The 27,007-nt window shown below is 45.1% G+C and overlaps 1 protein-coding gene across 1 annotated transcript in view; it reads left to right on the top strand.

Annotated features, from left to right (window-relative positions):
- The window catches only part of ttc27 (tetratricopeptide repeat domain 27), a gene marked incomplete at its 5' end in the record, with an annotated part of 103,410 nt that overhangs the window by 18 nt on the left and 76,385 nt on the right, over positions 1-27,007 (top strand). The window contains 5 exons of the mRNA XM_080550449.1: positions 1-55; positions 5,963-6,173; positions 8,748-8,877; positions 12,875-13,015; positions 17,604-17,706. The exon at positions 1-55 is cut by the window's left edge and continues 18 nt beyond it. Coding sequence (XP_080406575.1) covers positions 1-55; positions 5,963-6,173; positions 8,748-8,877; positions 12,875-13,015; positions 17,604-17,706 — 640 coding nt within the window. The remainder of the gene's footprint in view (positions 56-5,962; positions 6,174-8,747; positions 8,878-12,874; positions 13,016-17,603; positions 17,707-27,007) is intronic.

Genomic DNA, 27,007 nt, shown 5'->3' on the forward strand with positions numbered 1-27,007 from the left:
TTTCTGAAGCCAAGCGAGGTAACGGAATGGAACCAGAACATCTTCAGCTCTGCAGGTGAGACATCGTGACTGGAGGAGCACGTATTCGCGAACCAGAACTATCTGGTCATATTACATATAATCATAATGAATGCGTCTGTTAGAAGAGATGAAGCTCCTCGGGGTTGTATACTAGCTGTCTACCCGGCTAACGCTAGCCCGCTCGCTAACGAACTATGGTGAGTTTAGAATGATAAGGTTCTATCTCCGTTTAGAATGATAAGGTTCTATCTCCGTTTAGAATGAGAAGGTTCTATCTCCGTTTAGAATGAGAAGGTTCTATCTCCGTTTAGAATGATAAGGTTCTATCTCCGTTTAGGGTAGTTCAGAGATATTGAGCGTCAAAGTTTTGACATTCCATTATGTTTTGTGAGAAGGGACCTTTGTATTTTATGAATTACTAACTCAAAAATGTCAACATTTAAAAAAATAACACCACACAGGCATTAATAAACACCTAATGGATCAGATTATGTTTTTTTTTTTTTTTGAGATATAACCTTATAATTCTAACATCACGACTTGTCGCCAGGCAGAGGAGATGTCAGCCACAGCCTGAGTCATGCCTGTCTGTCGTTTATGAAATCTGAATGTTTATAATGGTATGACAACTGTAAGCAAGTTAGCCCGTAGTGTCGCTAAAACGATTGGTTGATCGATTTACTAATATCATCGCTTTTTTAGCTAACATGTGCATGGTAGATAGATACCTTGTTGTTAGGTGTAGTAATAATGTCACATGAGACTAGCAAGCTAACTGGTAGCAGCACGTTACAGAACACTTTATTTTAATGTAGATATTTAGTGAGCTTAGAATTATAAGGTTCTATCTCCGTTTAGGGCAGTTCAGAGATATTGAGCGTCAACGTTTTTACATTCCAACATTATGTTTTGTGAGATGGAACCTTTGTATTTTATGAATTACTAACTCAAAAATGTCCAACATTTTAAAAACAACACCACACAGGCATTAATAAACACCTAATGGATCAGATTATGTAAAAAACTAAATTTTTACAAAAATGGAGATATAACCGTATAATTCTAACGTCACGACATGCTACTGAGTAGACGTTGTCGCGTTGAATCATCAGCTCGAAAACACGGGTGTCAGATAGACGACGGCTCGAACCCCGTTCACCCAGGCACCAAACCTCACCTCAGGTGAGGATGTGACTGAACTGGTCAGGTCAAACCTCAGGTGAGGATGTGACTGAACTGGTCAGGTCAAACCTCAGGTGAGGATGTGACTGAACTGGTCAGGTCAAACCTCAGGTGAGGATGTGACTGAACTGGTCGGGTCAAACCTCAGGTGAGGATGTGACTGGACTGGTCAGGTCAAACCTCAGGTGAGGATGTGACTGAACTGGTCAGGTCAAACCGCAATGTTTTGGGATGATGACGGATGGACATTTGTGTCCCTACTAGTTCTGCAGACAGGAATCTGAAGTGATGGTTCACAGTCAGCAAGTTGGTTTGCAGAGCTGCTGCACCGATCGCCACTCATACCGTATGTCTACTGATTAGAAAAATAATTGTTGCGATTTTTTTTCGCAGACTGGTTTTTATTAATTCATCTTCCATACAGCCGCATATTGTGGTCGTCTGTTTGTGTTTGGTCAAACCTCTGTGTGACAGTGTGGGGAGGCATCGCCCCGATGGGATGGTAATGTGACTTGACATGCCGCAGCACTGTTTACATTATATGGGATGTCAGCTAGAGAAGATTGACCGACTTTCCATTGTAGAAGCATTATGTGATCTTATAAAGTGGTGTTTGTTGAGAGCTTGTCTTGTCAGATGCAAGATAGAACATATCGAAATGTCATCTGGTTTGGTTTGTGTTCTCTCGGTGAGTGTCACTGTTAGTGAGAGAATCCCCAGACTGTAGCTCATCATGAATAAAGCAATAAGGACCATTACTAATTTCACTCCATGGATTGTTTTACTTGATAACATCAAAATCAAGGATGTTTCGGAAGGTAATTCAGCTAATGGAAGGTCAACAGAGGCCTATGTCATAGGTGCTAGTATTTGCATGTTAAAATGCATTCTTTCCAATGTTTTATGATTTGTTTTTGTTTTAAGCTCTGTCATCACATTCACAGCATCTTCAACCACACAGACGGTGTTGCTGGACAAACACTCTTAAGGCGTTTATTATATATAGCAATTTATGACAGTTTTATGACGGTATTGAGGGAGGGGAGGGTTGGGAGGATTAGGGTAAGCTGGGTGGCATGCTTTATTCGATAGAGACAGTAGAGATTGACAGGAAGGACGGGTGAGAGAGAGGAGGGATGACATGCAGGATGGCCGGAATTGAACCGGGGACCCTGCGATTACATGTCTGACGCCTTAGTGTTTGCTACGTGGCATTGATTCCAACATCTTGTGGAATCAGGTCACAAAGAATTTAGTCTATTTTGAGAGCAAAGGGAGGCCCTACCCAGTATTACAGGGTTCCCGCAGGGCCTTAAAAAGTCTTAGATATGAGATGGTAGGTCGTAAATATGAGTTGGGACTTGGTAGGTCTTCAAAATATATTGGATTAGGAAACTGCGATAATTTACACCACTAATATTCACACTATTTCAGTGGGTATAAACCCCTCCATATGGGCATGCCTGACACTAATGACTGCTCGTTGTGAAAACTAATGAATCACAGACTAATTTGTTGTCCTCCACCACTATTAGGCTGTGTTCCATTAATTGCTGTTCCTTGACAAACCCGAACAGTAGCTGAAATGTTACTAATGGTGCTGAAGCCATACCTTGTGGTTTTATTGTACCCCTCATAATACCAAGCCGGCTCTCCCTCTTCATGCCTCCCTCCCTCCTTCTCCCGTTCCCTCTCTCTGTCCCTCTCTCTCTCCCTCCCTTCCTCCCTCTCTCTCCCCCCCTCCTTCCCTCCCTCCCTCCCTCCCTTTCTCCGTCCCTTGCCTCTGCCATTACTTTAGCCCCTGGGTTTCATTAGAACTGTAGAGAAGTGAAATATCTCCACACCTCCTAGGCTGCCAGGCAGCGATTGCCTATTAAAGCCCACCAGCAATCGTATGGGAGAAGGGGGAAATCAATGGCAAGTGCTAACACAGTTCTCCTTTTAATGTCTGTGTTTGGTGTTAATGATAGGCATCTAAAAAATGGTTGACATTTTATTCAGCGACGACGAGAGAGCCTGTCATATGCTATTGAAGTGATTCTCTCAGAACTCATTTGAACTGACACTGGCACAGTGTTATTGAAACGCAAACACATCCGAGATGGTTTTTAGGATCGGTGTCCTATTTTTCCAGAGTATGAAATGTGCTCACAGCAGCGTTGTTATTGTTTTGGATGAAAAATATGTCATCCGTCTTCATTTTTCATGTACAGTGCACTGCATAAGTAATGGGACAGTGATGCATTTTCTGTTCTTTTCGGCTTTGAAATCAAACAATTACCGTGACGTTAATGTCGAGATCATCAGCTTTTATTCGAGGGTATTTGTGTGCATATGCATATTGGTTTCACCGTTCGGAGATGAACAAACACCTTTTATGCATAGTCTCACTATGTGAGGGTAACCGAAAGTAATGGGGACAATTGGCTTGACGGGTGCTTCTGCTAAGTGAAGTGTGTTCTATTACATCATTTGTGCAGGCATAAGAGATCTGTCAATGTCAATGTCGAGTATTGATTCTAGGCGTTGGATTTGCCTTTGGAGTCTGCTGTTGATGTCTGTCGACATGAGGACTGTGTCAATGGAAACCAAGGAAGTCTTTATTAGACTACAACCTGTCATGGCTGCAGGACGTGCCTGGTCGAGCTTCACCAGAGAACAGACCCAGTCAGTGTCAATGGGTCACAGACTTAGTTCATGCATACGTGATGACATGAGTGCTGCATTTGGACATTTTATACATCTTTCCCATCATTTTGCATAGTACTATGCATAGAAAGTGTTGACATTTCTGAATGGTGAAACCAATATGTGTACACACACAAATACCATCAAATAAAAGCTTAGAAGCTTAAAATCCAAACTTTAGCCAAAAGAAGAAAGAATGCTTCATTGTCTGATTACTTACGGCCAAGCTCCACCTGTTGCGTTGCGTCAACTCGCCATCGGCGTTGCGTCAACTTCCCGTTGTCCAAGCTCCACCTACTGCGTTGCGTCAACGTTGCGTCAACGTTGCGTCAACGTCAACGTTCTACTCTAGCTCCACTGGCATTTTTGTATACGGGAGTAATTTCACCCTTGACTGCAATATGTCCACAACAATAACAACATCATACAGAACATTTTCCAATCAGGGTAATATTTTATCTACATATTCCCAAATAGATAGTTGCTAGTTCAGTAGATGTTCAACTAACTGTCAACAACATTTCAACTAACTAACCACTAATCCTAAACCTTGCCCTAACCTTAAATCTAACCCTATCCTTAACCATAAATCTAGTTACATATCAACAGAGTTGCAGTTGATAGTTTGAGCAGCTGTGGATCATCTATAAGGGAATAAAGTGTGACCCCAGTCAAGTAGGAATTGTCATACTGTCATATGCTCCACCGAGCGCGAGGAGCCCGCGAAGCGCGAGGTTATTAACAGAGACGTTCATAGCGGGAATTTCTGGATCAGGAGAGCACCTACATTCTCTTACAACATCTCTTTCATCAATTATGGGTACGTATAGCTTAATTTATCCACATCTGCTAGTGGTTTTAATAAACTTATTGAGGACACAAGTTGGGTTGTATTGACATAGAGCTGAATGTCGTACTTGGAGCTGTCCGTGGTACCACGTGGTACAATTGGTCTCATTGTGACGTCTGCGTCCACCGTCAAAAATCTAACTTTTTTGAATGTCTACTTTGGACGCAGCCATCGGACGCAACGCTGACGCAACGCAACGCTGACGCAACGCAGCAGGTGGAGCACCTTTCATTGATTACAATGCATTTGATCCCAATTTCGGACGCAACGCACATTAGACGCAACGCTGACGCAACGCTCGATGGCCATGGTGGAGCTTGGCCGTTAGGCAGGAACTGAATTGGATGTCAGTTTGTGTGAATGAAGTGTGGTCCTAGTGGAAGTTGTTTAGAGTAAGCTAATGTTATGCTCCGCTACACCCGCCTTCTTTCTCTCCCCCTGCTCTCTCTCTCTCTCTTTCTTTCTTTCTCTCTCTCTCTTTCTCTCTCTTTCTCTCTCTCTCTCTTTCTCTCTCTCTCTCTCTCTCTCTCTTTCTTTCTCTCTCTCCTTCTCTCTCTCTCTCCCCCTCCCTCTCTCTCTCTTCCATCCCTCACTCCCACCATGGGAGCACAATGCAATCAATGCTAATGGTCCCAGCCAGCCTCCCTATGCAAATAAAGAGCTAATGAAAGCCAAGCACCCAACCAACGCAATTACACCAGGCCTAGAGACGTCTCATAGCTCCAGCAATCAACACCCCGTCACCAGCTTTTAGCAATGCCTGTCCCACTGCCAGAAGCTGAAACACACACACACACACACACACACACACACACACACACACACACACACCAAACACAACAGTCTCTGGAGAAGTGTTCAAATAGGCCCATCTGCCTAATAGATTACTAATGTTGTGGAGGTCCTGATGGCGTCGGAGTGAGGCGTAGTTTTCCACCCAGAATGCTTCATGTTCTCTGGTAATAGTTTAGGGACGGGAAGGAGGAGAAATTGAAAGAAAGTGTGGAAGACTGTTGCAGGACTGAGGGACAACCATGACAGGTTTTTAACTAGATAGTCTTGTTAAAGGTTTTGATACCTTTTTATAAAAAAAAAACTAATACCAAGGTCGTTTTATGTCAGTATTATCTGGGTAGGCTATATAGAGAATGTCTCTATTGGACCCATGGAGAGAAGTGTAGCTCAGACAACCTCACGGCTGCTTCCTTCTTCCTGTCTCAGAGGCGGGGCCTCTGCTCCAGTCCCTGTTGGAGGGGAGCTTTGAGGCCGTGCTGCTGAGCCCTCAGGTCCTGGACCTACTGGGAGGAGGAGACGGTTACCATGGCGACAGTGACCATGGAGACAGGGACCACGGAGAGAGCCTGGAGGCCTACCTGGAGAGCCGGGCGCTGGCCTACCTGACTGACAGCACTGAGGATGAGAAGGCTGACAGGTGAGAGACAGAATGCCATACGGTAGGCCATATCACATGTCAATTAAGCAATATCACACGAGAGGGAGCGCTGTTATACTGAATATCAGCACGGCTGTGATTCGGTCGTAGGTTCGGTCGAGGCCGCAGGCCGAGTTCCCGAAGACAATCACAGCCGTGCTGATATTCAGTATAACAGCACGACCTCGAGTGTGATATTGCTTTTATACAACAGTTCTACAGTGCCCATAACAGATTATGATTTGTTTGTTTAATTTAAATTATTTATTTTGGCTCCGCCAACAAAAAATTGTTCCGCAACTGAACTTCAACTGGACTGTTGCCTAGTCACCTGAACACAAACAATAGAACACCTGTGCGGCGGAGTGATACATATTGTTAAAAGTCCCAGTGCTGTTATACTCTATATCGGCACTCGTGGAATGCCTCTTGTCCAATCAAATGACTTGGTCGGAACTAACTGTTGTATAATGATCCTTGAAATAGTTTGGGTGGAAACTACTCTATGTTGTTCCATACAAATGAAGTCATCTCAGCCCCAACTGATAACTTCCTGTGGGACTTCATCTCGGTGTAATGACATGCTATGATTTAGCACATAATTCACACTCAGCAGAGGTGTAGATGACCTGTCTCAGAGTGGTGTACTGGACCAGTGATTATGTTTAAGCCTTGACGATGCGCGACACGCAGACCTTTATTGAAGGGGATGAAGAGCCGGTGTGGCAATATTCTCGCTGAAAGGAACTGAGCTTTACCACTGAGCCTTAACGCTAACCCTACCTCTATGAATTATTCATCTTTAATAAGTAGAGCTTAACATCTCCCTTCTCTCTCCTGTGGGGGGGGTGTCTGTAGGCGAATGTCTGTCAGCACATGTCATCATCTCTGAATCTGGTCTCTTCCATCCTCCGTCCATCGATCCCTCCCTCCCTCCCTCCCTCTTTCCATCCATCTATCCCTAGGAGCTAGGGTATGGTCAGGGGTAAGGACTGGGGCAGGGGTAGAGACTAGGGTAAGGGTAGGGGCTGGGGTAGTGACTGGTAGGGCAAGACCAGTGGTAGAGGAAGGGGCTGGGGGAGTGACTGGTAGGGCAGGCCCAGTGGTAGAGGAAGGGGCTGGGGTAGGAGGGCTTACTGGAAGCAGGGGCAGTACTATTGTCCAAGTTCTGCATCCCGTTTCTCCATTCTGAAGTGTGCACTTGTGCACTCCCCCATATAGTTCTAAAAGGGAGTGGAGTAAGAGCCTGTGCTTACACCAATCCTATGCTTTTGTAATCCCTGTGGAGAAGTAGACATGTGTGGACTTGAGGAAAAGCTCCTCTCCTAGTCAGTCTGCACTCCAAGCAGCCCAGGTGTCCTCTTGAATCAGTCTCATTAACCTCATTTCCATTATCATGCAGTGTGGCTTCAAGGCCAAAACTAATTTGGTGCAAGGGCCTAAAACTAATTATTGCCCTGTATGTTTTCAACAGACCAGGGCTTCGGATAAGTACCTCCTAAAATTAGCCCTCCAATGAAAGCCAACGGTCTAACCGACTTTTGAATAGGTTGTAATACCACTCAAAGCAGCAATGGAGTGTTTTTCTGACATTGAAAAAAAAATCTAGAACTGTTCAGGTGATGTGGCGTCACGCTACAATAACGATACCTGATGTATTAGGGGGGAGGGGTGGGGGGGTAGAAAAAAAGTAGATGCCACACTGGCTGGTACTGATTTGCAGTGCTGAGGTAGTAAAAGGTAGTTATCTTAATTAAGTGTTTATACTTAATTATAGTATTTATACAATACTAGTATTGTACGTTTTCTTCTTCTTTATTTATTATTATAGCAACATTTGCTCCTTCCAACTCGTGTTGCTCGTACGGGAATTATCCAGTTTACATATGGTTTATCCACAATGCCCCGTTTAGCGGACAAAAAATCCCATAGACAATGAATGGGGCGATATTCGAAACGCCACAGCTCGGCCTCTGGGTGACGTAAAGACACGCGGTCTTCGCCGGGGGGTGCAGGGGAGTTAGATAACTAGCGGTAACTAGTTAGCTAGCGCTAGTTAGTACAGCCCCTGGGTGAGCTAGAGAAACGCGGTCTTCGCCGGAGGATGCAGTGGAGTGGCCCGGGGGGGGCAAGCACACTTCACAATTTCCACAGGAATTGTCCACAGTCTAGTTGTCTGGTATCTCTCTCAGCTCCCCCCAGGTTTTGTTTTGTATTATTTTATTTTTTTTCAGTTTTTTCTCGGTCGTCTCTTTTTTTCTGTGTACTTTCCCCTCCGGTCTCTGTCCTTGTTCTGCCTCTCACGTCTTTTCTCTTTTATTCCTCACAATCTCTCTCTCTCGCTCTCTATCTCTCTCGCTCTCTCTCTCCCTCTCTCCCTCTCTCCCTCTCCCTCTCTCTCTCTCTCTCTCTCTCTCTCTCTCTCTCCCTCTCTCCCTCTCTCCCTCTCTCTCTCTCTCTCTCTCTCTCTCTCTCTCCTCTCTCTCTCTCTCTCTCTCTCTCCCTCTCTCCCTCTCTCTCTCTCTCTCTCTCTCTCTCTCTCTCTCTCTCTCTCTCTCACACACACACACACAGGGAGACTGCCCTCCTGGCCTTGGCGGTGGCCTGCCTGCACCTCTTCGCCCAGAGTAACTGGACGGGTCCCCCTGTCAGCGTCCACGTCCCTGACCTGCTGCCCCCGGCCTTGCTCACATCTCTCACAGAGGTACAGTAACATCACTACTACCCTCCCCCTCTTAAAGTCATGATATGGAACTTTCAGCCTATGAGGGAGCTCTTCATCTAGGTGGGTCTCCTAATATTGTCATGAGCTGCTGTAGAGTAAACCACTAGTTAACAACAGAAACTGGATGGCCAGATTCATTTGCTTAAAAAGTACCCAAAGGAGCCTGCAGAGTTCAAGAAACAGGTCTTGTGGACAGATGAGACAAGGATGAACATTGTACCACAGTGATTGCAAGTGTGAAGTGTGGAGAAAAAAGCAACTGCCCCAAAAAAAAACAGCGTACCACCTCATCTGTGTGTTATGGCCTGGGCGTGTATGGCTGACTCACTTGTCTTCATCGATGATGGAACTGCTGTCCAAGAACATGTTCTTGTTTTCTGAAGAACGAGCAAATGTTTCCAATCTCATTGGCCGGTGCTTCATCATACAGTACAACAATGATCCCAACGGTTCTGGGCCAAAAAGTGTTAGAGTGGCCAAATCAACAGGTCTGGCAGAGAATATCCCCAACGTCTGTTGTGGTCAAGGGATGGCAGACTTGTCTGCAAAGGATTGTCGACCAAACGCACTGTGCAAAGAAATGAAAGGAACACTTCAAGGATATGCCTCCCCAGACCATCACTGACACGCCAAACCGGTCACGCTGGATGATGTTGCAGGCAGCATAACGTTCCCCACGGCGTCTCCAGACTCTTTCACGTCTGTCACACGTGCTCAGTGTGAACCTGCTCTCATCTGTGAAGAGAACGGGACGCCAATGGTGAACCTGCCAGTTCTGGTGTTCTCTGGCAAATGCCGATTGAGCCGCACGGTGCTGGGCTGACGCACAAGTCCCACTAGAGGACGTCGGGTTCTGTCAGACAGTTTGGTCAGAAACATGCACAAGAGTAGCCCACTGGAGGTCGTTTTGTCGGGCTCTGGCAGTGCTCCTCCTGTTCCTTCTGGACTGCCCTAAGGCCCTGTCCTCTTCTTGTGTAATGCCCCGTCTCCTGGTATCTCCTCCACGCTCTTGAGACTGTGCTGGGAGACACAGCAAACCTTCTTGCGACGGCACGTATGGAGGTGCCATCCTGTTGGAGCTGGACTACCTGTGCAGCCTGAAGGGCTGCAGGTACTGCCTCATGCTACCAATAGTGACAAGGGCACTAGCAAAATGCAAAACTAGAGAAAAATCTGTCAGGAAGGATAAGGAGAGAGAAATAGTCTGTGGCCACCACCTGCAAAACCATTTCCTAAAATATTCTTTTTTGTATATTTAAAAATTGCTGATGGTATAAAGCTAAAAGAAGACACTTTGTAGGCTAATTTGTGTGATTAAAATTATAATTGTTACCCATACATAATGTATGCTAGGCTAGAGGATATACAGTATGTATTGTGTGTGAAAGTGGTGAGTACATGTTTGAAGTACAGTAGACCAACATACAGCACTAGAACAGGTATCAAAGCTGTGTGCAAGGAAACCTTGTTAGTGTATTTGTGTAGTGGTTGGTGTGGAACACATGACTAATGAGTATGGCAATACGTTCAGTCTGTTTCCCTCCTTTTTCACTCGCACACGCTGCTTGTTGAAATGCATCTGCAGCCACCCCCCCCCCCCCCCCCCCACCCCCACCTCTGACCCACTGCACCCTGAGGTAACATTTCCCAACTATCAGTGGTTTAGGGAGCCAGTTCATTTGGAGCTGCTTTGGATATGAGAGGACAGTGCAGCAGTGTTGAAGAGGGCGGTCGGTGTGTGTGTGTGTGTGTGTGTGTGTGTGTGTGTGTGTGTGTGTGTGTGTGTGTGTGTGTGTGTGGGGCATCAATGTGTGTTTTCGAGGGGAGGGTGTGTGTGTGTGGTGATATAGTGATGAAGAGGGAAGGGAGTGTGTGTGTGTCTGGCTGCAATGATGTCTCCCACTTCCACAGTATGATGAATGGAGTGGACCGGTGACCCCTCCTCACCCCCTTTGCTCTGGGTAATGAGGATGTACCGAGTGACGACAGGAGAGGAGGAGAAGGGGGAGGTAGAGTGAGGGAAGGGGGGGGGGGGTAGGCGGAGGAGGAGGAGGGGAGAGCCCAATAATGAACCCTCTGGGTTCTCTATGCAGGGGTGAGGAGAGCGTCCTCCTAGTGCTCTGATTGGCTGATTTAAACCCACATTACCCCAGAGGAACAGCTGATTGTGCTGTCTACCAACGGCCCAGGTGGTGATTTATCTGTCCTGTCATGTAAAGGACTCTCATAAGCGTGGTCCCTGTGTCTGGGGCTTCTGGAGACCATGTTGACTGTGTTAAAGTGGCACCTGGAGACCATGTTGACTGTGTTAAAGTGGCACCTGGAGACCATGTTGACCAGGGCTTGACATTAAGCTTTTTCAGGTACTTGTCCTTCGGACAAGTGAACTTATCTTTTACTTGTCCTAGAGCTCAAGTTACTTGTCCAAATCCAAAGATTTTGAAAAAGCAATAATATGAATAATAATATATTATACTCTCACCGGCCACTTCATTAGGTACACCTTTTCAACTGCTTGTTAACGCAAATACCTAATCAGCCAATCATGTGGCAGCAACTCAATGCATTTAGGCATGTAGACATGGTCAAGACGATCTGCTGAAGTTCAAACCAACATCAGAATGGGAAATAAAGGTGATTTAAGTGACTTTGAACCTGGCATGGTTGTTGGTGCCAGACGGGCTGTTGTGTGATATTATAGTGTCAATATGGACCAAAATCTCTGAGGAATGTTTCCAGCACCTTGTTGAATCTATGCCACGAAGAATTAAGGCAGTTCTGAAGGCAAAAGAGGGGGGTCCAACCCCAAGGTGTGCCTAATGAAGTGGCCAGTGAGTGTATGTGTATGCAAATAACACATTTGACTACTATTGATTTGATAATGATGTATCCTTAATTTTCAAATGTATTCATTAAACAATATTTTGTAATTATTTAAAAACGTTAAACCCTAACCCTTTTAGATTAAGATTGGCCACAAAAGGGATGAATATCTAGGAATATTTACAATTTTTTTTTGTAACTACAGTCCCTCCCCAATGGAAGCAATCTTATTTGCTAGCCTTTGGATAGTATCCTATATTCAAATTGAGAAATCTATCATTAGTGTCATTCTGAAGTTCGTATTGCGATGTGCTGGTCTTAAAACTTCAAACCTAAAATATACGATCGCATCGAACTACATGAAAATAAGCGGCATTGAGAAGAAGCGAATATGCGCATGTTCACGTGAATGGCACTAGTGACAGGAGACCCACAACACTATGGCTGCGTTCGTAAACTCGCTCTGGAATCTGATCAGCACTCATGGAATGCCTTTTGTCCAATCAAATTACTTGGTCTCTTTATGACGTTGAACGCAGTGTGCGCTCTGGCGCTCTGAGCGAATTTACGAACTATGACGATAACGAACTACGAGAGACTGAAATAGCGAGAATGAGGCGCGGCATCGCTTTGCTTGCTATTTTTTTTTACTATTCAGATCAGAAGGAGGAATTAATGTTTGCAGATATTAATACATATTGATTTGTTTTTTTGTTTTGACTTGTCCATCGGACAACTGCAGGAGGAAGTCCACTTGTCCAAACATAAAATGTACTTGTCCCGGACAAGCGGACAAGCCTTAATGTCGAGCCCTGATGTTGACTGTGTTAATGTGGCACCTGGAGACCATGTTGACTGTGTTAGAGTGGGCCTCTGGAGACCATGTTGATAGTGTTAAGGTAGGCCTCTGAGACCATGTTGACTGTGTTATAGTGGGCCTCAGGAGATCATGTTGACTGTGTTAGAGTGGCACCTGGTCGACTCCAGTCTGAGTCGTCGTGGTTATTCCAGGCGTTGGCCCGGGGACCAGGTTAACGGGTCGTAGACTTCAGGCAGTTATTACATTCCAATTATTGTCGAACCAAATACAATAAATGAGCGTTTTATTTGGACCTTATATGAATGTCTGTGTCCCCCCCCCTCTCCCCTCCAGCCCCAGGCCCTGACAGAGGCCCTCCACAGCAGCCTGCTCCTGGACGGGGAGGCGGTGTACAACCTGGTGGGGAACCCCTTCCTTCTGCTGCTGGCCAGGGTGCTGCTGGTTAACTGCTCAGCCAAGATGGACAGCCTCCAGGTAAGAACATGGTACACATCTCTCTCTCTCTCCCTCCCTCTCCCTCTCCCTCTCTATCTCCCTCTCTCTCTCTCTCTCTCTCCCCCTCCTCCCTTCTTAATTTATTTGAAGCCAAGGTGTCAATCATTATTACAGCTAGCTGACTGGTCTATAACCCCGTTCACACATAAGAACTTTCCTAGTAACGGGCATGTGTGAACGGAATTTACTGGGAAATTCGCTTAGGCAATTACCCTGGTCAGGACCTTGTGTGATTCCATGGGATTTACAGGGAAGGCTTAGGTGTGATCAGAGGCATGAACATTGCCTGGTCCGGCACGTGAAGGGTTACGTATGTCTGGCGCAGGACGTTTTCACATGGAACAAGTTAACCAATCACAGCGAGGAGTTTTTCACTTGGTACTTTTGGTTCGCTCCGCTGATGTTACGGAGTTGGTTGGCTGATTAACCCACATCACATCAGCCAAATACTTCATTTGCAATCATAGTTAGCTAGCTTACTTACATAGCTAGCTTACTTTCTTATCAAATGTACTTTTTTTGATTGATTGATTGATTGATTATACTTTATTGTCCCCGAGGGGAAACTTGTCTTGGGCATGGTACTTTCATGCTTCAAGTGCAACGGAGACGATACATACAACATACAGTAGGCAAAGTAAACAACAGGACAGCAACACACATTGAGTGACATTGGCAGCAGTTTCCACCTGGACATGGCATCATTTGGTATAAATATATATATATATATATTTTGTGATATAGACGCATATTATAATGGAGCACCCACACCATCTCCCACAGCTGTCCAGCAGGGAGAGAGTCCGCAGCGCACAACGCATAACAACTGCCCCAGACCCAGAATATCGCTACTATTAAATCTAATTCCACAACTGGATACTACTTCATTTCCAATCATAATTAGCTAGCTTACTTACTTAGCTAGATTACTTATCAAATGCACATTTGTGATATGTTTACGCAGTTGCCACCAGTGGCATTTGTTATTGTGATTCATAACATGTTACAGTGTTGCACTTGGACCTGGTTAGGTTCAGGTTCACACTGCAATCTTGACAGAGCAAACGATCTTCAGGTCTGTTGTCGTTCTGAATACGCCCCCTCAACACCACGTGCTTGCTAACAGTTTTGTGATTGGTCAGATTTTGCAGTGTGCCAATCAACTGTTGTTGATTCTCTATTGTCATTTTCTGTTAAAACAAAACGACATAATAGTGACCAGGTTATCACAGAGTTTATCAATTCATCATCAATGTCTAACGTTCACATGCATTGTTAATGAGACGGATTATACGGCTATTGGCATGAGCGTAAACTCCTCGCAAGCCGATTTGTCTTAACGTGAGGGCATGGTGAAATTGCATTTTGGGTATTCTTAAAGGAATCTAGGATCTGCTTTTGTTTGGATCTGTTTTCTGCTGAATTGTTCGATCATGTCCATGACTGTTATAAATAATCATTGGGAATAAATGTATGTTTTATATTTGACCCGTCATCCATTTTCAGTGTTTGATAATCAAAAGTTGATTGTGTGTTGAAGTGTCGTCAGTGCAGGGTACAGCAATTGAGTTGTATTGGGTTTGTGTGGGTAACATGCATTCTCACTGCAAACCAATCACTCCGTGGAGCGATTACAAGCGGACCGAGACCACCCTCTCTAGGTGGACTTGGTCCGGTTGATTTGCTCCAGATCAGAGTGCGATTGCTGTGTTCACATATGCCCAAACAAACCCAATTTGGGGGGGAAACACTCCCTGATTCGGACCACCAAGCTAGGTGTGAATGCACCCTTAGTTAGAATTCTACATTATTTTCCCTTAAGTGTGCACTCCCCCCTAGCTACATGAATTTAAAAACATGAGCCCTACAAGTACTTATTGTATTTGGTAAGGTACAGGTCGTATATAAAATGCTTGTAATGGACTTGGTTAATTAGCTTGTTATAAATTCTATTTTTAGTTCCAACCTTCAGATGCCCACAGATGAACCATCTTGAAAATAAGCCGTTGGTCTGAGTTTGAGAAGGCAACTGTCACACTGTAATATTGAGCTTTGTGGAAATTAGGCATTGTGTGCAGGCTGAGGATAGGCTACTGTAATATCCACTATTGTAATAATATGAGGCGCCAGTGGCACACAGCAGTGAACATTCATTAGATTTTTTACAAACATGTTTATTCCGGCCTGTGTGATGTTTTGATGCAACCAAAAGGAGTGACACCCCAGATGAAACCTTTTAAGAAAGAATAGATTTTCGAGAAAGGATTTTTTTACTAATTGATTTGGAGTCCAGGTACTCAAGTACATGTTCAAACCCCTCCCCCATCCCTCCACTCCTCCACCCCTCCACTCCTCCATCCTCCAGTCCTCCATCCCTGGGCCGTTCTGCATCCCACCCTCCGCTGATGAGACTGTCTGGCTGTATGCGTGCGTGTGCTCATACGCCTGGAATATTGATTCTGCGAGACAGACAATTAACGGACCATCGGACGACACAGGCCAGAGAGCAGGCGGCATGCATGGCAAATGAGACCGGAGATATCCTCTCTGACACACAAATGGGCTTTTTACTAGCTTTCGGAATGCATGATATTATTGAGAACAGAGAAGAAGCCCTTGCATGGCTGGAAGCTGTTATTTCCGCTGCCACTTCATGTTTCGGTTCAGAGAGCAGAAAATGTTTTTTGGAAGTTTTGGTGTATCAAAGGGTGAAAATATCATACTGGCTAACCGTCCAAGGTCCTGAATTTTAACAACAAAAATGCACCTGCCAAGACCCTACTCTTCTGCCCGAATGTCCTTTTCCAAAATATTCTGGATGTTTCTGGGAGTCTAGTCTCACTGCTGTAAGCTGTGACTTGCATGTGTGTGGCTCATTGCGTGGCTACCTGCTGTACGGCCTGGGAGCTGCAAGCAGTTCTCAGTGCTGGAAGCAGACCTAAGCAACACTGAACATGGATGACGAGTCCGAGAAATATAAGACATACATTTATTCCCAATGATTATGTATAACAGTCAGGGACATGATCGAACAAATCAGCCGAAAACAGATCCTAGATTCCTTTAAGAATACCCAAAATGCAATTTCACCATGCCCTCACGTTAAGACAAATCGGTTTGCGAGGAGTTTACGCTCATGCCAATAGCTGTATAATCCATCTCATTAACAATGCATGTTAACATTAGACATTGATACATTTATAAACTCTGTGATAACCTGGTCACTAAACAAAAACAAAAGTTGATTGACACACTGCAAATTCTGACCCAATCACAAAACTGTTAGCAAGCGTGTGGTGTCGAGGGCGTATTCGTGTGCAGATACGTTTCAAGGTTTTTTAACTAAGACATTTGCCGGGTGAAATAGTAGTAGAAGTAGTTTGCGTTGAGCATGGGGAGGGAGAGGAGGAGGAGACACTGGAGGACATTTTGAATTATCTTTGCAATTCCAATTGCAGTGAAGAGATGGCGCAATTGCATACGGTGCCTTTAAGAGTTATGTGTCATTATCTAGCTGTAACATTAGCAAACATATGGCTCCATAAATGCTCTGCAGTGTTTTTAGTTAAAGTGAGATGTTCGGTCACACTTTACACACACTCATATTAGTGTAGTTATTATTGTAGTACTACTAATGTCCTCCTTAGGGTTCTAACCTGTTATGGTTAGGGTTGAGGCTAAGGTTAGGTCTAGGGTTGGGGTTATGGTGAGAGTGTGTGCTTTTAAATGGTGTCGGGAAAGTGTCAATAACATGTTAGGTTATGTTCGTCTGCACTAAAATAAAGTTTATATCTAATGTGTTATGTAATTGACTTAGATTCATCAATGCATATGCATCTGAAATAGTCTTAATATATATTTAAGACTAAAATGACCAAAATACAAATATCTTCGAAAATGATTAACTGGAAAGTGGTTACCCCGTATTATCATTTTCATGGGACTTAAAACATGGGTTACAAACAGAATTTAAATTTTAAACCATCATTAGATTATAGTTTATAACACTTATGTGAACATACCCATCAGTGTTAAAATGCTAATGTACGTACTTAAGTAGGGAAAAAAGTACATTTTTTACACAATGGACCTATCGGTAAGCCCTTTGAAGACTCAGACAAACAAACAGCACTTCACTGACAGTGACTGACCGACCAACCGTGACTTTCTATTTCTATTTTGGGGCGTGGCGTAGCGATAGGTCCATTGTCTGTGTGTAGAGTATACTCCTGGTCCAAGCCCTAGTAGTAGAGTTATTTTAATAACCTACTTCCTTGTACTTTGAGTGACCCCCATCTAGTATGTATTGTTGTTGCCCTATGCGAGCACTCTCTCTCCCCTTCTCTCTAGTGCTCTCTCACTGACATGCTCCTGATCTGACCTGCTTCCTCATTTCTACTCTTTCATTCACTTACCCACTGAAACACTCTGTCACTTGTTCTGTGGTTGTGTCTCTTCTCACTGTTTCTCTTTGTGTGTGTGTGGTGTGTGTGTGGTGTGTGTGTGGTGTGTGTATGTGTGTGTGTGGTGTGCGTGTCTGTGTGTGTGTGTGTGTGTGTGTGTGTAGCTGCTGCCGTGGTGGACCCTGCGGTACGTGTCTCTCCACCAGCAGGTTCTGGAGGAGCGCTCCCCTCAACTCCTCAGTCTGGCCAACAGCAGCATGGAGAAAGGTCAGAACACACACACACACACACACACACACACACACACACACACACACACTATAGTATTAAGGTATTACCGCCCAACCCTAGTGTACAGTGTTTATCTCAGTGTGGCCTTCTCCTTCATGTCGACCGTGGCTGTGAGGTCTGTCAGGATGACCACCCACCAGAGAGCTTAGAGGTGAGGTGACAGAGCTGCCGCTGCTCCCGATGAAGTTGCAGCGGTTTGATGATGTCACCAGTTATCTGTAGCAGGTGGCCCTCTGTGTTCTTGGCAGGCGATTTTGTGTGTGTGTGTGTCAGGGTGTGTGTGTGTGTGTGTGTGTGTGTGTGTGTGTGTGTGTCTGTCAGGGTGTGTGTGTGTGTGTGTGTGTTGTATGTGTCTGTCAGGGTGTGTGTGTGTGTGTGTGTGTGTGTGTTGTATGTGTCTGTCAGGGTGTGTGTGTGTGTGTGTGTTGTATGTGTCTGTCAGGGTGTGTGTGTGTGTGTGTGTGTGTGTGTGTGTGTTGTATGTGTCTGTCAGGGTGTGTGTGTACCGCATAGGCAAAGACCAGCGGGGGGTGGATAGCCTCGTAGCGGTCACGTCGCTGTGTCGGCACGCAGCCGACTGAAGTGGACATCGCTCTTCTAAATTGGACTCTTCTTTCATTGGCGGTGGTTCAGTTCAGTGTGCTGTGTGGGTTAGCACGGCTGACCGTTTCAAAACTAAAAGTAGGTCCACTTAATGGAGAAGCCAGCAGCCGTAAGCACTGTTCATCCATCAGTGGACCGCCTCGACTAGTCTCCAGATGAGGCCTCACCAGCACACAGACGCAATTTGTCCAGGAGATCCACACATTAAAGACCTCCTGCAGTCAAAATCAAGCATTTAAAGCTGAAAATAGAAGTTCTAAGCTGATATACTGCCGATACCGATCAAATAATAGCCTAATACTAATAGGCTAATACATAAATAACTATAAATAAAAATAAACACCCACCGCTGACATACTTTAGTTTAGCAAGCATGTGAGAGTGGCTCGTTTGGGTTAATGAGCATGCGACAATGAATTGGCCCACGTTGTTTGTGTCATTGATCGGTTGTGATCGGCGACTAGAAAGCATTATCCGATTTCCCCGATCTCATAATTTTACTGATTATCGTCCGATTCTGATTGCTAGCCGATCGATCGGGGCATCCCTACTCCTAATCATTAAAATATGCGCTGAGATGCAGTGCCATGTGTCAGTAATGGGACAGTGAAACTGTTTTGATTTGAAATCAAACAGTTGACTATAGGCTTTAAGTATGGATTTAATGGTATTTGTGTACATGTTGGTGTCCCCATTCAGAAATTAAAAAAACAAGAGAGCTGTCAATGTCTAGTATTAATTGTCGCCTTTGCGTTTGCCTTTGAAGTCTGGTATTGGTGTCTGTCAACATGAGGACAAAAGATACGCTAATTAATGTCAGGGAAACCTTTATGAGGCTGAAATATCAAATACAATCTATTAGAAACAGCCTAGACCTGCTAAAATCAACAGTTTGGAACAGTCAAATCAAAAGTGAGCTAAGATGCTATAATTAAGAAACAAACGTATACTTCAGTTAATCCAGGCGCCATCAGGAGCCATCTATTATTTCTCTCCTCTGCCATCCTGTGTGTCTACTAGATCAGTTCAGGGAGATTTGGAGCGGGGGGCACAGAAATAGAATAGTATTTCATATTGGGGGTGGAGGGGGGGGGGGGGGGCTTTGACACATCCTCTGCTTGATTTCCCCCCTTAAAGATGACATTCCCCGTTCTCAAAGTTGACACCACCTCAGCTGAACGCTAACCTTTTGGCCTCTCTCTTCAGTGAAACACATTTTCTGTTCGGGGAGAAGGAAACCTTTTGAAGAATGGCGAGCGTTTGTCAGCTAGGGCACAACATAACAACTCTGTTGCCGTTGTTTTGCCTTTCTACTCTTCCCTAACTGTGATGTGATGTCTTCATCGGCTCTTGAACACGGCTTGTTTAGTGTGTCTGGTTTACAGACTATTGGAGGTGGTGAAATTCTCCCTGTATCTATTCCTCCTGTTACTCTGTTTTGAATTATAGTCCAGGAAAGGGTATTCATCTTTTCAGAAGCAGCACACGGTAGGTACAAACACAAAAGCATGTAAGCCTAGAATAGATTGGGGAAGGAGTTTAGAAAAGTAGAGGTTAAATAACAGACTTGACCAAATAGACCCTGATAATGAACAAATATAGTCAACTAATCAACTAGTTGTGAGCCATCTATCTATTGATTGATTGTTTGAACAAATTATTTGAAGAAATATGTGAAAAGCGTGAAATGTACATGATCCACACCTTCAGTTGTTGGAGTTTACTAAAGACTTGAGTAGCAGTGTAGTCCAGTTACAAAATTACATTACATTATTTCAAGCCTGTCTCAAGAACCGGTTACTTTTCACTTTAAATGTTATAATAGACTAAATAATAGTTATGTTATTACAGTTACAGTTACAGATTTTTGGAATTTTTTAAGACGCCTTATTACAAAGTGACTTACATACATTAGACTAAGTAAGTGAATCATCAATCCACTATTCATAGCAGGAAAAGTACTCCATGCTCAGACCAGGGGTCATTGGCAGTCGTCGTGCTAGAAGAAGGAAGAGGTTTTTATTTGTATTTTTTTTTTTTTAATATATTGACACAGGAAACAGGACAGGGGGGTAGTAGATGTCTCAGGAGAAACAGTATAGGGGGGGGGGGTGTAGGTGTCTCTGGAGAGACAGTGCAAGGGGGTAGTTGATGTCACAGTTAAGGTGCAGCCTGAAGAGATGGGTCTATAGACTAGTCTCCAACTGAACAGTTAGTTCATACCTTGGCTTTAGTGGTGGTCTAGTGGATAGTGAGTTGGACTTGTGATCAGAAGGTTGTGGTTTAAATCCCGCCTGAAACCACACCACTACTAGTGCCTTGAGTAACGCACTTAGCCCTCAGTTACTCCAGGGGGAATGTCCCTGTAATTCGTAATTGTAAATCGCTTTGGATTAAAAACGTCTGCTAAATGGCAAAATTATTATTATTTAAATTTCTCCTAAGGAGTCTTGAGTGTCAGACTTTTTCATTTCAAACCTTTATTTAAAAACTCGATAGGCACTGAGGTCACCCTCATTTACAGTGACGTCGAGTGTACAATAGAACAGTGAGCAAGGGCACACAAACAGTGAGCAAGACAGGATTAAAGGGAAAAAAAGAAAAAAAACTAAAAACAATTGCAATCGGTAGAATACAGTTTTTGCACCAAGAGTTTAAAGGTAGAGGCAGAGGGGAGGACCTCCAACCGGAGAGTTTGCTGCATTGCTTCCATGTATTAGGGGCATCAATAAAAAAAGGCTGTTTTACCCAGGTCTGAACGCGCATACGGAACCCGAAAAGAAAGCCAACTATTAGATCTGGTCACATAAGTACCAAGACTCCGGTCCAATAAAGATGAGATATAAGGAGGAAGCTTGCCACAGATGGCCTTGAAAACGAACAAGTTCCAGTGGTAACTGCGCCTCAGAGAAAGAGAGGGCCAGCCAACCTTGTCATAAAGTATGCAATGGTGAGTGTCATAACTGTCCCCGGTAATAAACCTTAGAGCTGAGTGATAGACTGAGTCCAATTGTTTCAATGTAGATGAAGCTGCATGCCTATAGATAACATCACCGTAATCTAATACGGACAGGAATACCGCCTTGACAACTCTCTTCCTACAAAGCAAGGGGAAGCTAGACCGATTACGGTAAAGAAAGCCCACCTTTTGCCGAAGTTTGGAGGCGAGGCCGTCGACATGCGTTTTGAATGATAGCTTCTCATCCAACCACAGCCCAAGATATTTGTAGTCGGTAACTCTCTCAATGGAGGAGCCGTCAACTGTGGATATAAGAAGCTTTGTAAGGTCCACATTTCTAGCCCTAGTAAACGACATGAATTTCGTTTTCTTCGAGTTGAGGACTAGCTTATGCCTTGAGAGGGCGTCTTGCAGTGAGTTAAAGGCTAGCTGAAAGTTGATAGTAGCAGCATGTGGGGAATCTGCTGTACTATAAAGAATGGTATCATCGGCATATAAATGGACGTGGCAACCGGTTAGCGAAGATACCAGTTCATTAATATAGATGGTAAAAAGTACAGGGCCCAGCACCGAACCTTGAGGGACACCCTTTGTAACCGTTATGAAATCCGAATTGCCACGTGAAGATTTTATACACTGACGCCTGAGGGAAAGGTAGTCATGGAACCACGCACAAGCTCCTAAATCCAATCCAATATCGGATAGCTGTTCTAAAAGACAGTGGTGATCGACCGTGTCAAATGCCTTCGATAGGTCGACAAAGAGTTACAAGTGTGATAGCAGAGATGGTACTATGGATAGGTCTGAAACCGGATTGATGGGGACTAAGAATTGAGTGGCTTGATAGAAAGCGTTTCAATTGAGAATTGACCATGGTCTCAAGTACTTTAGACAGGCATGGGAGAGTGGAGATCGGTCGATAGTTATCCGGATCAGCCCTATCACCCCCTTTGTGTAAAGGAATGACTCGCGCAGACTTCCAGACCAACGGAAATACACCAGAGGAAATGGAAAGATTAAAAATGTAAGTTAGCGGCACGCTGATAATTGAGTTGAGTTTATCCTGATAACGCTGATAACTGAGTCTAGTTTATCCTCACTAGAGGATGATTTGGGGTCAATAGTTTCTAAAACCTTGAGGACCTCCGCGGAAGTAAATGGTTGAAAGGTGAAGAGGGGGACACGGTCCACAAGGGCAGTATCATCAGAAACCACCATAGAGGGGTGTCCAGGGTACAACCTATCAAATAGGTGACCAGCTTCGGAGAAGTGTTTATTAAAAGCAAGGCGAATGTCGCTAGGATCAGAGATCGCAGAGTCATTTACATTAATACTAAGGGGCAGAGAGCACTGGAAGGACGATTTTTAGTCAAATTTTGCATTCCAGAATTTGGCAGGGTTAGAGTATGAGGTGGTTATCAGATTCAGGAAATATTCGGATTTAGCCTTCCTTACAGCTGAAGTGCACTTGTTTCTGAGCTGCCTGAAGTACAGCCAGTGTTGGGGGACACCAGTACGTCTGGCACGGGACCAGGCACTATTTCTGTTATTAAAGAGGGTAGATAGCTCATGAGTAAACCACGGCACTACTCTATTTTTTATCCTAGTGGTTTTAAAAGGGGCGTGCCTATCCACAACGCAATTAAATGTAATTAGACTGGGTCAGGGTTAAGGAGTCTTGAGTGTCAGACTGGGTCAGGGTTAAGGAGTCTTGAGTGTCAGACTGGGTCAGGGTTAAGGAGTCTTGAGTGTCAGACTGGGTCAGGGTTAAGGAGTCTTGAGTGTCAGACTGGGTCAGGGTTAAGGAGTCTGAGAGTCAGACTGTCATGTGGGATTGGAGGGTTTCCCACTGGTCAGAGACGGTGCTGTAGTTCTAGGGGGTAGCTAGAGAAGTGTTTCAGCTAGTTGGTCCTCTCCCGGGAGAGGCAGCGGCATCAGGCCCCAGGCCCCGTCTTTATCCCTGGAAGAGCTGAAGAAGGAGAGAAGGTTGGCTATAGAACCAGAAGGGTAGGAAGGATAGAAGGAGGGAGAGAAAGCAGTGCAACCAGGATTTTATTCCTTTTTCTGGATGAATCTCTCGGTGCTCTGTGACAGACAGGCTCAGAGGACAGTCATGCAGAGCCACACACTGCAGGCTTATTCACCACCCGTTATTACAGGCTCAACCAGTACATGGCAGGTAGGACATCTGTCAACTGGAAACCTGACATACCTGACAGATAGGGCTTTCACACCGCCAAGGAACCGTTCCTGTTCCTGTTCCGGAACCTCCGAACCTTGGTGCTGTCTGGCGAACCAGCCCGCAGTTCATACCAGTGTAACCGGAAATCGGGACTTGGGGTGACAGTCTCTCGGGACTTGAAGTGGGGGCCCAACATCGACGCTCTCACAAAAAAGGCCCAGAAGAGACTGTTTTTCCTGAGGCAGCTCAGGAAATTCCACCTTCCAAAGACCACACTGGTGAACTTCATCAGGCCATCATTGAGTCCATCGTCACCTCCGCCATCATCATCTGGTTCCCCGCTGCAGCGGCCAAGGACAAGGCCAAGCTGCAGCGGGTGATACGCTCGGCGGAGAGGGTGATTGGCTGCCCTTTGCCCCCCCTTGAGGCCCTAATTAAAAGTAGGGCTTTGGGGAGGGCCAGGAAGATCATGGCTGACCCCTCACACCCAGGACACGGTCTCTTCGCCCCGCTCCCCTCAGGCAGGAGGGTGCGGTCCCTAAAAACTGTCAAGGCCCGATATGCACACAGCTTTTTCCCCACAGCCATCCGGCTCCTAAATGCCGCTGCCCCCCCCCCCCCCCCCCCCTGATCGACCCCTATCTATCTACCCTCCCTCCACCCCCACCCAGAGAGCTTTGGACTGTCTGGATATGGACACTTGAACACTTGATCTCTGCACTTTATATTTATATTAATTATGACTCTTGCACTTTGATGTTGGTTTGCACTGTCTTGTCCTGTCTTGCACCTGTCCTGCTGTAAACCGTGCTCCATTGTCCCAAACCAAATTCCTAACATGTTTACATGTCATGGCAATAAAGTCTTCTGATTCTGATTCTGATTCTGATTCTGAACCATCAGCGTCATCAACGTCGGGTGACGAAGGGGTGGGATAAACAAAAAAATTCACAACAAGATGGCAGCTACTTCACTGGAAATGAGGATAATATCTTCCACTACTACAGTATCTGAAATAAATATATACATTTTCTATGAAAAAAACACACAGACACTAAACACGTTCTCCAGGAAGGGAGGGAGGCAGGGAGAGGAGGATGAGGTAATTTAGAGAGGAAGTCAGCTCCAGTCTGGCAGGGGAGCAACAGACTGGTCTAATCAGACCACAGGAGACCCACAGAAGAGCCCTGAAGCCCCCCAGCCTGCATATGTTAGTGAGAGAGGGCTCTGAACACCCTGGCACCACCAGCCACCCCTCAGTGACTACATTAGCCCAGTAACGATGGAACCCCTCATTTCCCCAAACAATGGGCGGCAAGCAGGCCTCCGAGAGCTCTAGGCAGGGGGAGAGGACTACTTTCATGAAGGAAAGCAATAATACTTCTCTGTAACCACACTGCTGAAACCCCCCCTCTGGCTCTTGCGGAAGTGAATAGTAATGAGATGATCATCAGCGGTGTGCTAGGCTAGCTAGAGGAGAACCATATGGAAGGGGTGGTGAGAATACAGCACAGGCTTCATGTGAGTGGCAGATAATGATGCTACATGGAAGGTCATGTCTCCCAGCTGTTCAGGTGACAAAGAACTAACCACACACACACACACACACACACACACACACACACACACACACACACACACACACACACACACACACACACACACACACACACACACACACACACACACACACACACACACACACACACACACACACACACACACACACACACACACACACACACACACACACACACACACACACACACACACACACACACACACACACACACACACACACACACACACACACACACACACACACACACACACACACACACACACACACACACACACACACACACACACACACACACACACACACACACACACACACACACACACACACACACACACACACACACACACACACACACACACACACACACACACACACACACACACACACACACACACACACACACACACACACACACACACACACACACACACACACACACACACACACACACACACACACACACACACACACACACACACACACACACACACACACACACACACACACACACACACACACACACACACACACACACACACACACACACACACACACACACACACACACACACACACACACACACACACACACACACACACACACACACACAGAGTTATCTGTCTGCTTCTACAGAAGCAAGGAGGATGGAATACGCAGCATGTTGACACTTCCAGTTCCTGGCCACATTTCATTTTTTTTTGCCATGCAATCAACTTGTCAGTCAATTGATGGAATTTTGAATTTTTTGCTCTAGGCACAGGGTCAGCCATATCCATCCTCTGGTCAGTATGATATTCAGGACATTGTTGTTTTCTGTGCATGATTAATCCAAAAACAACAACTAATAGTGCTACAGAGCCGACATTATTTCTGGCTGTTAAAAATGGATTAATCGATTAATCGGCTGTCCACATCCCTACCTTGGTGTTTAACAGGATGTGAAGGTGAGAGGGCTCTATGGACTATAAAGCAAACAGCCAATCCATTCCTGAGGAGCAGCCAGTGAAACACCCACAAGTCCTTTTCACTGCTCGCTAGGTGTGTGTGAGCGTGCTGTGGTGTGAAAAGCATACAGATGGAAAGTGGGTTTTCAAACTGCATTTTCTCTCCTGCCCGTCTCTGTTTCTTCTATTCCACATTGGTATCTGTTTTGAATTAGATTGTGTTATCATTTCAAATGTTTTTATCGAGCCAAAACATTGTATACAGATACGTTATCTTCACATGTACTTGGAACAGTATAAAACGTTTTTAAAAAAGAGAAAGGAAGATTAAGAATAAACAAACGATAAAAGAGCGGTAGTTCTCTGTCTTTATCGACCCTGTACCCTTCCCTATTTTCGCACGCCTCCGCTGTCTCCCTGTCCCCTATCCGTCGAGGTTGTGTTAAAAATCGAATATATTTTTTCAAATAATTTGTCCATATTTTTTCCACCGACCATGGACATTCTGACAATGAATGCACTGGGGCAGTCCTCATAAAAGGCGTTTGTTCTAATCCTTTCCAGGTCACTGCTCATGTTGGTGTTCAGGCACATGCTAGTATAACGTGGTGGTTATGTCAGGTGCCACAGCTACTGGTGAGATGATGCACTCTGTTCCTACGGGATGTTTGTCTGACAACGGATTCCACACACCCAACCAGTCACGCCCGTGTCGCACGACCCACAATGCTTTTCTTTTTATCTCTTCGTTTTCTGAGGTTAACGTCGGATAAGGACATTAATCTTGCGTTTTATCCCTCAGTTTTTTTTTGTGTCGTCGTCTTTGCCCAATGTCAAGATGTAGCCACGTAACACACGGCTGGTTTTCGTTCCGTACATGTGTGTAGAAATGCAAAACACGTCACAACAGAGCCAGGGAGCTGATGTCTTCCCGTGTGTAATCACTGACGGGTGAAGGTGACACAGAGGCGTGAGAGTAAATCTCCCTATCGCAGGCGCACGACCAT

Source organism: Nansenia antarctica (genome assembly GCF_963989245.1).
Source record: "Nansenia antarctica genome assembly, chromosome: 1".
Taxonomy (NCBI): domain Eukaryota; kingdom Metazoa; phylum Chordata; class Actinopteri; order Argentiniformes; family Microstomatidae; genus Nansenia; species Nansenia antarctica.